The 14,790-nt window shown below is 38.2% G+C and overlaps 1 protein-coding gene across 1 annotated transcript; it reads right to left on the bottom strand.

Moving 5' to 3' along the window:
* Positions 1-749: 749 nt before the first annotated feature.
* HSPA2 (heat shock protein family A (Hsp70) member 2) lies at positions 750-3,124 on the bottom strand. Its single transcript, XM_015813328.1, has one exon. It carries the CDS (start codon positions 3,019-3,021, stop codon positions 1,114-1,116), a length of 1,908 nt encoding a protein of 635 aa, XP_015668814.1. The 5' UTR covers positions 3,022-3,124; the 3' UTR covers positions 750-1,113.
* Positions 3,125-14,790: the final 11,666 nt, after the last annotated feature.

Below are 14,790 nucleotides of genomic sequence, written 5' to 3'. Positions count from 1 at the left end.
GCCCTGGGCTCATTTTCTCATGGACTATATCCAAGCATGCATATATTTTCAATGGTTTCTTAGCTATAATGCAAGAGCTAGAATACTTTACTATATTTCAAAGATTTTATTAACCTCAACTATTTCCAATGTGTCAGAATCTCCCTGTAAAATTTTATCCATTTAGCTTTTCTTTTATCAATCCACTCAGATCCACTTTCTAAAGCTCAGCTATACAATTGGTAACTTTTATGCTGATATTAGCTGTTCAACCGGTCAAGTAAGGCAGCAAAATTAATTAGAAAGAAAATTCTGTATCTTAATGAGTCTACCAGGCTCTGCTTTGGTTTTTTTTTTTACTTTAAAGCAAGTGATATTTGGATTATTACAGGACTAAGCAGGCTAGTGCATAATTTTAATTAAAGCAAAGCAAGACTTAATTGCTGCTAATTGGCAAAGACAAAGATGGCACTTATGTCAGAATACATCTGCTAACAAGTAGCGTCAGACTGTGCGTGGCAATATAATGCTAAACCCTCTTCTACCTACCAAATTTCTTAGTAATAAACTTCTCTGTCACTATTTTCAGACAGTGCATTTTGAAAATTCAAAACACCATGAAAATATTCTGCCTGCAATATCTTTTAATATCAGTACTTGATAAAATATTTAACCTCTTGCCCATTATAGCTTCTACTATCAAGTAAAAGCAACATTTAGGACTCCCTGCATCCCATTAAAAACTTTTATTTAGAAAGAAAGGGGAAAAAAGGAAATGTATGCTTCAAATAACTTTTATTACCAAAATTTCAAAATAATCAGACCAAAAAGTTGCCAAAAAATAACATAAGGCTTTTTTTTAGTGTTTAACATTCTCCATATTCTTCTGAAATATTTCCCTCAATTGTAATGCTCAAATAGATATTTACAACAGTGAACATAAAAACCAAACATCCACCAACTAGCATAGATATCTTAATACTAAGACAAACATTTTCTGCAACAAAATGAGCTGGCAATGCTTTCCAATAAAGGAGAGAGCAAGATAATACCTCCTCCCTTATACACCCACAGGCTCCATGGGGAAAGAGTAGAGCAGATGGCAATTGCTCATACAGTCTAGTCCATGGTAGCTTAATCTACTTCTTCAATAGTGGGACCACCACCTGGAGCACCAGCACCTGCAGCTCCAGCACCCTGGTACAATTTGGCAATGATGGGGTTACAAAGCTTCTCTAGTTCCTTTTGCTTGTGCTCAAACTCTTCCTTCTCAGCCATCTGGTTTCGATCGAGCCAGCTGATCACCTCTTGGCACTTTTCAAGCACTCTCTGCTTGTCTTGCTCACTAATCTTGCCTTTCAGCTTGTCATCCTCCACAGTCTGCTTGATGTTGTATGCATAGGATTCCAGGGCATTTTTGGAAACTACTCGTTCCCGGTTATTCTCATCCTCTGCCTTGTAACGCTCTGCTTCTTGCACCATGCGGTCAATGTCATCTTTGCTGAGGCGGCCTTTGTCATTAGTTATTGTAATCTTGTTCTCTTTTCCTGTGCTCTTGTCCACTGCAGTAACATTGAGGATACCATTTGCATCAATGTCAAACGTCACCTCAATTTGGGGCACACCACGAGGTGCAGGTGGAATACCCGTCAGGTCAAACTTGCCCAGCAGATTATTGTCCTTGGTCATGGCTCTCTCACCCTCATACACTTGTACCAGCACACTACTCTGATTGTCTGAATAGGTGGTGAAAGTCTGGGTTTGCTTGGTGGGAATAGTTGTGTTACGTTTGATTAAGGCAGTCATCACACCACCAGCAGTCTCAATACCCAGAGAAAGTGGTGCTACATCAAGCAGCAGAAGGTCTTGCACATTTTCGGATTTGTCACCCATTAGAATAGCAGCCTGCACAGCAGCACCATATGCCACAGCTTCATCAGGATTTATGCTTTTGTTTAGCTCTTTTCCATTAAAGAAGTCTTGGAGCAACTTTTGGATCTTGGGGATACGAGTTGAGCCACCAACCAGAACAATTTCATTAATCTGTCCTTTGTCTAGCTTAGCATCACGAAGAGCCTTCTCCACAGGTTCAAGAGTACCACGGAAGAGATCAGCATTGAGCTCCTCAAAGCGAGCACGGGTAATTGATGTGTAGAAATCAATGCCATCAAATAATGAGTCAATCTCAATAGAAGCCTGGGTGGAGGAACTCAGAGTACGTTTGGCTCTTTCACAGGCTGTGCGGAGCCGTCGAACTGCTCGCTTGTTGCCAGCAATGTCACGCTTATGCTTGCGCTTGAATTCCTCCACAAAATGGCTCACCATGCGATTGTCAAAGTCCTCCCCACCCAAATGGGTATCTCCAGCAGTAGATTTCACTTCAAAGATGCCATCTTCAATGGTCAAAATGGAAACATCAAATGTGCCACCACCCAAGTCAAAGATCAGCACATTCTTCTCACCTGCTCTGCTCCCTTTTTTATCCAAACCATAGGCAATGGCAGCAGCCGTGGGCTCATTAATGATGCGCAATACATTGAGACCTGTAATGGTACCTGCATCTTTGGTGGCTTGGCGTTGGGAGTCATTGAAGTATGCAGGTACAGTAATTACAGCACTCTGGACTTTGCAACCCAGGTAAGCCTCGGCTATTTCCTTCATTTTGGTCAATACCATAGAGGAAATTTCTTCAGGAAAGAAGTTCTTGAGCTCACCCTTATACTCGACTTGTACCTTGGGCTTCCCAGCTTCACACACCACACGGAAAGGCCAGTGCTTCATATCGGACTGCACCGTAGGGTCATCAAATTTGCGGCCAATGAGACGCTTGGCATCGAAGATGGTGTTGTTGGGATTCATAGCCACTTGATTCTTAGCTGCATCTCCGATGAGGCGTTCCGTATCCGTAAAGGCAACATAGCTCGGTGTAGTGCGGTTGCCTTGGTCGTTGGCGATAATCTCCACTTTCCCGTGCTGGAAAACTCCGACGCAGGAGTATGTGGTGCCCAAGTCAATGCCTATGGCAGGCGCTTTGCCCGACATGGTTGCAGGAAAGCGATCAAGATATCCCTGTAAAACCTCGAGGATTAAAATGAAAGTTTTCCGGAGCCGGCCGTTAGACACCAACAACGAACAATCTCAGCGATCTGCCGTTGTGTTCGCCTCAGCTTCCTTTTATACTCGCAGTGCGCCGGCTTCTGGAATCTGCCAGAAGCCAATCGACCAATCACGTCATTCTTTACCGATCTCTAACCAATCCCTTTGGTATGTCCTTGCCCCTTCTTCCGTCACAGTTAGAAATTTCCAGAGGAGGCGCGCTCCGACTAGAAGGATTGATGTCACCAGCGACCAATAAAGATTCGAGACGCTCCCTTTGGGCGGTCTCGAACCGCCCTTTTGGGCGGCCGTTACGCCCCTCCTTCCAGTGACTCGAGTGGTTAAACTCGTTTTGTATGTTTAGGTTACTTTCGGGGTTCGAGTCCTTCTTTTCTCTTCTAGCGGCGCCTGGAAGATTCGGGGCGTGTACGGGGGGGGGGGGGAAGAGGCGATGATTGCCGGCTGGAGCAGGAAGGGGCCGTTGAGGGAACGGTCTCGTAGCTGCTTCGCTGAAGAAAAGATCAGCTCCCTAGCGGGGAAATAACTGAACTATCGCAAACTATCACCTTTACGCAAAGCAAACTTAAGCCATCATGTTGAAACCCAGAACCCAGACGCAACATTGCTCTTGATCATATGCTGAGTTTGCTTCCCCTCAGGCGCCATGATTATTGACTGAGAACTTAAGGGTCTTTACATCAAACTAATGTATTAATCACAAACACACATAGGTCTTTTTTAAAGCAAGTTTACTGGTTCATGCAAGGTTTTTTTTCATATAGAAAATAATTATTTTTCAGCCTCTTCTGAAAATAAAGAGAGCAAGTAATGATTCATGTGCTGGTCTAGAAGGCCGGAAACAGTTTATTCTGGGCTTCCCTTGCTGGGTGATTTTGAATAGTTCGCTCTCCCCCAGCTTGAGAGAGTTGTATGGAGAAAATAAGCAGGGATACTTAAGTTTTGAAATAATAGAAACTATTATTTTAGTACCTCTTTTAGCAGGGATATTTGTTATGCTGGCTGCCTTTAGTTGATCAAACATATACTTTAAAAAAAGTGATAAAAAATAGTGGCTATCGGCACACTGGGTGCCATACCAAAAGAAATTGAGCAGCATTTAGAAAATCTGAGCATTGACAAAATATCTTTCAATTACTGCTTGGATCTGCACAAATACTACATTAAGACATCCTAGGTTCTTGGGAAGAATTCTGTGTATGAAGGCTAACACCAGCCAAAGAATTGGCAACTGTGATTTCACATTGTAGTGTATATAATAATACTAGTAATGGATCTCAGGTTTACTGATAGTATCTTCAAGAGAAATAATAAAGTTTTTCACACAATGCACAATTAAATGTACTGAATTCTGTACTACAAAGTGTGGCTGCTGGCTTAAAGCAAAAGATACTGAGGAAAATAAGTAAATGAAAGACAGGGGATTTTGCATCTTGGATGTAGACCAAGATAGCTAAATAAAACTTGGCTGTTCAGAGAGAGTATATTTCTGAATCACATAGAAAGGGATAGTGCTTTTATGTCCCTGAGGTGGGCTTTCTGCACTTAGAACATTCTTAACTGAGGACTCACCCTCATGTCTTCCAACTGGCACAAACATATCCTGGTAACCATTTTTATGACATGAACTCATGAATCTGTCTTCATCACAGGCAGCTTAAAGCCATTTTTAGCTGCTGTAGTTTTAAAGTAATATTTCCCCCTCTTTAACCAACAGAGTTGTTGCCTAGGCACAGTCTAACAGGTGTCATCAACAACTTGGTTAGATCCCATCGACTATTTTAGATTGTATGAGAATACGCCCTTTACTTTGGTTACTGAAATCTGCTCTCCATCACCATTTTGATTAAGCTAAAAGACTATATGTCTGGCATTTCAATGCCTTAGCAAAGATGAAACTCAGGATCAAGATCTATTTAACCACTATTCAACTCCAGAATTAGAAAAAAAATGTATGTACAGAATCCATTTTCCTTCACAGAATCATAATTTCAGAGGTCCTTAACCATTCTCTACTTGAGTGAAAAACATTTAGAGTTAATTAAATCGCTCAGGTTATCTTAGATAAATGGCTATGTAAACATGTTGGTCTAAAATATAATCTTTCTAAAAATAGTATCAGAGCAGCAAGGACCTAAAATTAATGGAGGATTGAAGCTACAGCAAGTATAGGGCAATTTAGAATAGTTAGCATTAGCAGCACTACAGATAAATGGGGGAAGAGACAGCAATCAAATGGGGCAATACAGTAATAACTTGTACCATGCAGGATTAAGAATGTTTTATAGGTTATTGTAATAACATGATCATGAAACATAAATAAAATACATGTCTTTGGAGGAAACCTTCGTTTGCATTAACAAATACTATGAATAAACAATAGGGAGAACTATTGTTTTCTTGCCTTTATACTGCACTCTGTACTATACAGTATATACTCTATACTTTATACTGCACTCTATAATCCGCTTGGCACAAAAGTCAGTCATTTAAATATAATTAAATATGTTAAGTAGACAGTCACTTAAATATAAGCCGGCAGTGTGCTGCCACCACCAAAAAAGACCTTTTATGACTTGTGGACTTCAATTTCAAAGAATTTGCAGCATGGCTGACTCAGGAATTCTGGGAGTTGAAGTCCACAAGTCATAAAAAGGGCAATCGTTCCCCACCCCTGCCATAAGACAAGAGTTGTCTCGCAGCGAGATAGATGGCAATCAAATTTAATAAATAAATAAAATAATATTGTCTTATCAATGGAACCTGCAGCATGCCACACTGTCAAATCATTTAGGAGAGGCAACTTTTGGAAGAAGTAATCTTGCAGGTATATAGACCATATCTTGCATATACTTACACCTTCTAAGGTAATGACTGCATAGTTTAGAGTTTTTAGAACATTTTAAATACTGAGAGCAAGCTCATTTTTTGTGAATTCTTATGTAAATAAATCGCAAAAGAACCTTAAGCTTTGCAAAAGAAAAACAAAACTTCAGAAAAGAAATTGTAAAGAAGGTTGCCTCCCAACACAACCAGTAAGGATGTAATATCCAGTGACAACATACTGTAATGTTCATTGATCATTTTTAGATAAAATCAATACAGTACTTAGAAGAGGGAGGAGGGAATGAAGTAGTTCTAAACAAGAATATTCCACAGTGCAACTTTTAATTGCAGTTCTCATTTGTCCAAATTAATTTTTATTTCCACAATTATTTTCCCAGCATTTGTCTTGTCTTGATTTACATATTCTTGGAATATAGATTTAATGGCACATTACCTTGGGAAATTAATTTGGAGGTCAAGTATGCTAAAGTAGGAGATTGGAACAGAGAAGTTTAAGCTAATAGGTTTGGAATTTGGAATATGTCTCAGCTGATGGCAGGACCTAGACACTAGGATTCATAGTCAAAGTAGGATTGGACCTAGTTGGTGCTTTGATAGAAGACCATAAGGTATACCAAGCAGTAGGCTAAATTGGGAAGTGAAAAAAACATCCTAAAATAAATTAATGGCAAACTATTTCCACTACTGTTGCCAAGAAAATTATATGGTTATGTGTTTCCAAACAATCACCAGAAATAAAACTAAACACTATGGCATCTTTATTTATTAGATTTTTATCTATCCTTTATTACCTTATAAGTAACTTCAAGGTGGCAAACGTATACAGTATTCCTTCCTTCTCTTATTTATGTTTAGAATGGACAATGAAAGGCATAATGACAAAATGAAATTTGGATAATAAAGAGAAGAGAAAGACTGAAGAGAAAATTTAAAAAGCATCTATATGAACTGTGTTTTATATTTGTAATTTCTATGTCTCTGTTTATAAATCCAACTTAATGTGAGATCCTACAGTTGAACAAAGAGCTAGAGAGGAAAAGAATTTTACATTTTTTGGTTGCAGTGCAAGAAATTCTCTAATGGTGAATTTCTGGTAAAACCAGAAAAGAAATATGATTAGTTCTGTCCAGTATGTGCTGGAAATGTGTATAAAAAAATTAAGCGTTAAAATGTCATTGTCTCTCAAAAGGGAGAGAAAGAAAATATTTATCTAAGCAGATTCTTTAAAATTGTTTATTTTTTTTCAACAACAGAGTTTCTTTCCATCCCATAGAAGAAAGCATTCACATACATATTTTAAGACCATAGTTAATTCATGTTATTTCAAATGAAAGTGTATTATTTTGTTACAAATATAGTCTCTCACTTCGTATACTTTTCTAAAGCCATATGTTTAAGGTATCATAAGGAGCAAAAATCAGAAAATAGGAAAATTAAATAATGTAATTATTTTAATTAATTTATCCTTTTTAATTTAAATTTTCATAAAAGGTGGTTCACAATCCCAAATAAACAAAATCACTTTACAAGTATTTGAAATAATCAGAACAAGGCAAAGTTATATTTTAACTCTTTTGGGGGAAAAGTAATAAAATGACCTCACTAATTATTTCCCATAGTATACCATTTTAAATTCACCTTGTGGAGAAATTGCATGAATTTTAGTAGTAGTAATTTTTATTACAGTCACAGGCCAGAGAATTTAAGTATATATTTTTATATATTGATCATTCTTGAATTTGCTTCAACTTTTTGTCTGTTATGCTAATGTGAAACAGAACTTCCTTGTATGCAATTAAGGTATTTACCTTAAAATTGCTAGACTTTGTTTCATTTTGCAAAGCTATTATTACATTTTCACACTGATCTGATAAAATAACTTCTGCCTGTGAGAGTTCTAAACAATTGATGGGATTTACAAACTTATCTGGGAGTAAATCTCATTATGTTTAAACTTACTTTAAATAGGTTTATATAGGATTTTAGCATTAGCTTTGGTATTAAAATTAGAATAGCATTTTTACATCTCATATGGGATGTTTGTAATGCATATGTTTTAGCGCATATGGGATGTTTTTAGCGCACATGCTTTAGGAGAATAACCAAGGTTTTTCAGAACATGCTTGCATGCTGTGTTTATGATATGCAGAATGCCAATGTAGTTATTTATCTCTGAATATCAGATGCTAGACAGTGTGAAGGCATGCAATCTCCAGCAATCAGAGAATCCCATACTGAGAATTGTATTATTCTAGGTTAGATGAATCCTGATATATATGCAGCAGAATATATAGAATTTACAGCAGAAACAGTTTTTATGTAGTTTCAACTTGTTATAATTTGATAACAATTGTAATACCAGCTTCATTAAACAAACAGGCATCTAGATTTTTTTTCATGATACATTCTGTGGCGTTTTCCCTTTCAGTTATCTCATTGTTCATTATCTGGACAATTTTCTTTTGTATTGTCTTTATTTGGGATTGCACTATCATTGTGATAAAATATGAATATATTTATTTTTTTTGTGCCCATTCCTCTTTATGTAATTATTTTCTGTCACAAATAATGATAGCAAAATTTTCTTTTGTATTGTCTTTATTTGGGATTGCACTATTATTGTAATAAATTTTCTGTCACAAATAATGATAACAAAGTTAATATTTTCTTACTGAATATCATTTTCAAAATAATTTCATTTTTGTTAGTTATTTAATAACTGACTGGTTATACAGTAAACATGATCATAGACAATGCTATTTGTTAGAATTTTAAGTGCTAAAGTAAAAAACCTAATAATAAGCATGCTAACAAGAATATAGAAGAGGAAAAATAGACGGATTTGGCCATGGGGTCTCTGCTGTGATGCTGGGTATTAGTGCTGGATTGAAGAAGAACAGCAATCTTAAGAAAAAAAATCTAGCACTTATTTTCTTAAAGTATATAGTGGCTCAGATTAGTCATGCTAACTTATGTCCACCTAATTGAGAGTGAAAGGATAAATAAAGCCAGTGGTGGACTTTGTTAATTAAGTCTTGTGATGGCTCACTGTACTGTAAACTAATAGGCACTTTTTGTAAATTAACAGAAAAAAGGTTTGAATACGTGGAAGACAGACTATTTCCGAGGCGGAGTATGACTGTTGCTTGGGCCATGATTGGGTAAAGTACACTCAAGCCTTTAATTAATGGGACCAGGACTATGTTAAATACTAATTTTTAATGTTTGTGAAACTTAGAAAAAAGAAGACTTCCACAAGAACTGTTTTGCTTTTTATGAGCAAGGATGACACCATGTGGTAGCAATAGGTAGATGGCAAGAATCTATCCTTCCTAAAAGAAAGAAAAAACAAAACTCGATGCTATTTTTCTCAACAAAGTAATTAAAGAATCACATCAGATTAATTTAAACTTGACCTCTACTGTTAATGGCACTTTTTCAATCTTACAAAGAAGGAACAATTGATTATGAATAGTATCCATAACTTTAATAAGTATTGTATCATATAGTATCATTTTCAAGCTGGTGTTTCCTCAAAAATAAGCCCTAGCTTGATTTTTACGCATGAGCCTAATGTAAGCCTTACCCCCAAAATAAGCCCTATTCCTAATTAAGAGCCTGCGTAGCTGGCCGTCCGCCATTCCGTCTGGTTGTTTGCTGTGCCGCCACAAGGTGAGGTGAGGCAGGTGGGGGAAGGCGTGGAGCTGCCCCATGTGCCCCACACCTGCTTACCTCAGGGCCCCCACAGCCAGGCCTCCCATGTCCCGACACGTGCCTTGCCTCACGGTGGCAGTACCAACAACCCCATCCAGCAGGAGCCTGCGTGGCCACTGGCAGCCCACCTCTTCTGCAGCCACTCGCTGCCACTCACGCGCGTTATCCCCAACCTACATTTTGCCAGCAGAGGCCTTCAGGAAAGCCAAGAATAGAGCCCCGGGTTGACACACACATCGCCTCTGGCCTCCGTTTCACCGACAGCAGCTGAGAACGGAGCCCGGGGTTGATGCTTGCATTGCCCCCAGCCTCCATGTCGCTGGCAGAGGCCTTCAGGAAAGGCCTCTGCAGCTGAGAAAAGAAGCTGGGGGGTGACACGCATGAGGTGCGGTGAGCGGTCACAGAAGAAGTGGGCTGGCGGTGGCCACGAAGGCTCCTGCTGGACAGGGCTGTTGGTGCTGCAACCCCAAGTCAAGGTTCATTCTTTTCCATCTGTGGTCTTATGCTTGATCCCTTTGGAGAAATCCTGCTTTATGCTAATGTGATCTGATTCAACCAGAGCCCTATGACTACTGCTTTTAACATGAAGCACAATTTTCAAGACTAATTCAGAATAATTCCTGCCCAGGTAGGAATCCAAATTAAAGCATAACAGGCAAATGGTTGTCTAACAAAGGTGAACCTACCATCTTTCATAATCCCACTAACAAACTCCTCTTACTATTAAGTTTTTATACTTTTCAGTTAGATTATGTTGCCAAATCTAAATACATTTTACAAACTATGTGATGGGACCTATCATAAGCTTGACAATTCCCTCCCACCTCATGACTGTAGATAAGAGTCTACACCAGGGGGTAGTCAACCTTGGCTCTTTTATGACTCGTGAACTTCAACTTCCAGAATTCCTGAGCCAGCTATGCTGGGAGTTGAAGTCCACGAGTCATAAAAGAGCCAAGGTTGACTACCCTTGATATTTGTCATTTAAGAGGCTTATTAACAGTGCATGGTTACTTTTTCAGTTTAACATAGATGATACTTTATATACCATCTTCAGTGTTTTCTCCACTGCTGTATGTAAGGAAATATACCAGCTAGACAGCCACCTAGCAACCCATTTTGAGTGACTTGATCCCTTCTGGATAGAGTTGTGGAAATTCTCCCAGAGCTGTTGTGGATTATGCTAAACCACTGTTGGGTAGTCTCCTGGATCTGGAATTAGATTTGGCTGTGCTGTTCTGTGGAGATGACTGTGACATTCTTGTCTGGTTATTAGGGCTGAATTTGATCTGGCTATGCCAGTTGAAGCAGATAGGATCCTTGGAATATTAAATTCTACAGCCTGTCTTAGATCTCCTTCTTTCCTGATTAGTTACAACCTCTCAGGAGGTGATATGTTCAAGGGATAGTAGATTCTTCTTTGAGGGAGGGGCCTGCTTCGTCTGCTGGCAGTGTTTTGGAAGACGCACCTGGTTTAAAATGCAATAGCCTGGTTCCAGAATGGGATATTTGATCATGCACTTAGGACTGGGGTGACATGATAGCAGTGTTCCAATATCTAAGGGGCTGCAACAAAGAAGAGGGGGTAAACCTATTCTCCAAAGCATCTTAAAGCAGGACAAGAAGCAATGGATGGAAACTAATCAAGGAGAGATCCAATCCAGAAATAAGGATAAATTTCCTGACAGTGAAAACAATTAATCAGTGGAACAACCTGCCTTCAGAAGTTGTGGGTGGTCCATCACTGGAGGCTTTTAAGATAGCCATTTGTTTGAAATGGTATAGGGTCACCTGCTTGAGCAGGGGTTGGACTAGAAGACCTCCAAGGTCCCTTCTAACTCGGTGTCTCTGTATTCTATGCTGAAACAAATGCAGGGGCTATCTATCAACCAGTGGGCCTGGGATGTTTTATCTTTAATATATAAATACTGTAACTCTGCAATGCTTTGACAATATAAAGATGCTTCAAGGAAAATGATAAGACAGCACCTGTCTACAACTCTTTAAAGTATGTCCTTTCCCAGGAAGAAAAGTGGTATAGACTTCATAATACTCTTTCAGAATTTTGTTATTTCTTAAAAAAGATATTATACTATTCATTTGGGTAGAGTATTCTGGAAGCTTCCTCATTAATTGCTGAAAGAAATATTTATGATTCACATGAAGTATGTAATCCAAGATCCAGTTTTTATCATCAGTCATTTAGAAGTAGGCATAAACATGAATTCTAAACTAACACAATTATTTGGAAGATTATAAACTGAACTCTTGATGCTTTATTTTGCCTAAAATTGAAGACTTCCATGACTCTATAATCTACTGATTACATGTAAATCAGCATGTAGTTTTGTTTAGTAACAGTATAGAAAAGATTTGCCATTTCCTTTTGAGACATTTTTGAGCTTTCTAATCTAGCCTACAGCCTTGAGATTTCCTAGTGATCCCTCATCCAAATATGGTAGTAACCAGATTTGCTTTTCTCCAAAATCAATCAATCAGCAGCTAGAACATTTTTGAATAATGAATAAAACTATGTACTATGTACTGTATAAAGAGCTGCTTAGTACATTGCAAAAAGTGTAAATGTTTTGTCGCATATAAGCCAACATAGTACATTCCTGAAATAAGTTATGTACATTGATTGCAGGCCTATTTCTTTCTAAACTACTATCTACATCAGGCACAGCAGTTCATTTTTTGACATTTGATGCAACAGCAGCATAACTAGAGCAAGTTATAACAATAATACTGGAGGCAGTGCAATGGCACAGGCTTCTTTGGTAGACTACAACAGACATTGGCAGTGGCAGACAAGCTTCCCAGGCTCCCAGCACTCACATATACGCACCATACATACATATCAACCCCTTGCGCTTGCACTTTGGTTCTGCTAATCTGTCCTTTCTTTTACATGAAAGGAACATGGAATAATGCACCAGTCCTGCCAAAGATGGAGCAGGAATGATTTTCTCCTCTTTGGATTAAAAAAGGGATGAAAATCCAGACTCGTTTTCCTTACAGCAAGCATGACTTTTATTGCTACCTATGGAGGTATTTTTTCTCTCTTGCAATGCAGTGGCCTTGAATTATCATGACACTACAGGTAGTGGTGGCTTTGTATCTATCTGGGAATGTTTCCATGTTACTATGCAACTCTATATACTACATAGCCATATATGCATGTGTCTTATGTATGTCTCCCAAAGAATGATGTAGACTTACATCATTGGCCCCAAAAAATGCCTATCCCTGGAAAGGTGGTATGATCAAAAACTCTTAGCCTCAAACTCCAAATGGGAATTGTGCCTATTGTAGAGTCCTGGATTCTACAATCTTTATTGAAGATAAAAATGGGTTGGGTGGAGAAAACCACATCCTGCTCAGGAGGATCTGGATGCCTTGGTGTTGAAGGAATAGCAGTCAAATGAGAGGAAGGACTGGTAATCTATTCTTAGAACATAGTTAGGCAGTTAACTAACAAGTGGAGGATTGTTAATCCTTGCAGCCTGAAAAAGGCAGAGGTTTGGAATTATATGGTTCTTGTCCTTAAAAAAATAAGGAACATTATAAAGATTTTTTAAATGTCCATACTGGTTCAGGCAGTTGTTTTCATTTTTCATTTAAGACACACAGCTTGTTCTTCAGTAATATAGTCCAGAATTTAGCCTACAAAATAATCATTCTGCTGCTTTCAAATTAAGGAACTTAATGCTAAAGAAACTATAAATAGCAAGCAGTAGGAAGGTTAAGCTAATCCATGGCATTCCAAATGCTGAACAACAGTTCTCAGTATTTTTTTATTATTAGCATATTGGCCAAGACTGGGAATTGTCCTTCAGCAACATTGGAACACCACAGGCTATCCTAAACTAGATTTTAGCTTTAAAAAGTGAAGCTACAGAAGCGGGAGGATCCCTATCCCCATGATAACAGTAACTCAATCATCCTTAGTTTCAAAGTGAATACAGGGGGAAAAATGGTCACTGTAGAAGAAGGAAAATGCATAGTTGCTTCTCTAAGAAACCAAAGCAGCATCTACTTCCCTCGAACATGAATTTTACAGAATTATTCTTCAAAGTTGACAAGCACCGCAGACTAAACACCATAGCATGTTTCAGTTATTCCTGCCTATCTTCAGTAAACAATTCAAGCCAACTTCTGGATCCTCCAGAATTGGAAAGGAGTGAAGAAAAAGGAAAATCCCAATAATTACATTTGTCTAAAATTTATAATGATAAAGAGAACTCCTTGACACAAGCATCCCATTTCTTTTCAGACTATTATATATTTTTCTTTGTACTGTCTTTTGTCATATCTATTCCAAGTCTCCAAAAAATTGTTTCAAAAGATTGCTGGGTAGGAGAAACATGAGCTTCATGGAGAAGGTGCACATTAATCTAGCACCTCAGAATAGTCCTTGTCAATTAAAAAGATATTCTGTCTCAGGAGTAAAATAGATTGCTATCTAGACTATTAGGTGAAGCCAAGTAGAAAAAAAGAAAACATGACATTTTTTTTAAAAAAATGTATTTACATAAGGATAAACATGGTTCCAAGTTGCACAACCCATTAAACTGAATTGATGTATATCTAGTTTTGATTTCAAATTCACTTGTGGCCCACCCTAAAATATCTGGAAGGCAAAAGATTGCTTACCCCTGGCTTAGGTTCTATTCCAGATATTTTATGAAGCATTTTATGGGCCATATTTATAGGAACTTCACATATTTTCAGCTGTAGCACATCTTTAGAGTAAATTTATACAGGAAATACAAATATGTAAAATGATTCTGAAGCATGGAACCCATGTCCAGTCTTCCTCATTTCATCTCAAGATACTGTTGCAGAAGTAACAAAATGCACTCGTTATGTTGGGTACATGAAATGCAAGTAACAGGACATCACTGATAACCTTATATTCTTATAACAGAAGCAAAACAAGAAGCAACGGGTGGAAACTAATCAAGGAGAGAAGCAATCTAGAACTAAGGAGAAACTTCCTGACAGTGAGAACAATTAACCAGTGGAACAACCTGCCTCCAGAAGTGGTGAATGCTCCAACACTGGAAGTTTTTAAGAAGAGACTGGACAGCCATTTGTCCGAAATGGTATAGGGTTTCCTGCCTGAGCAGGGGG

Source organism: Protobothrops mucrosquamatus, unplaced genomic scaffold, assembly GCF_001527695.2.
Source record: "Protobothrops mucrosquamatus isolate PMUCROS unplaced genomic scaffold, P.Mucros_1.0 scaffold153, whole genome shotgun sequence".
Classification (NCBI taxonomy): domain Eukaryota; kingdom Metazoa; phylum Chordata; class Lepidosauria; order Squamata; family Viperidae; genus Protobothrops; species Protobothrops mucrosquamatus.
Note: the sequence above shows the minus strand (reverse complement) of the source record. Positions and strands in the feature narration are given on the sequence as shown.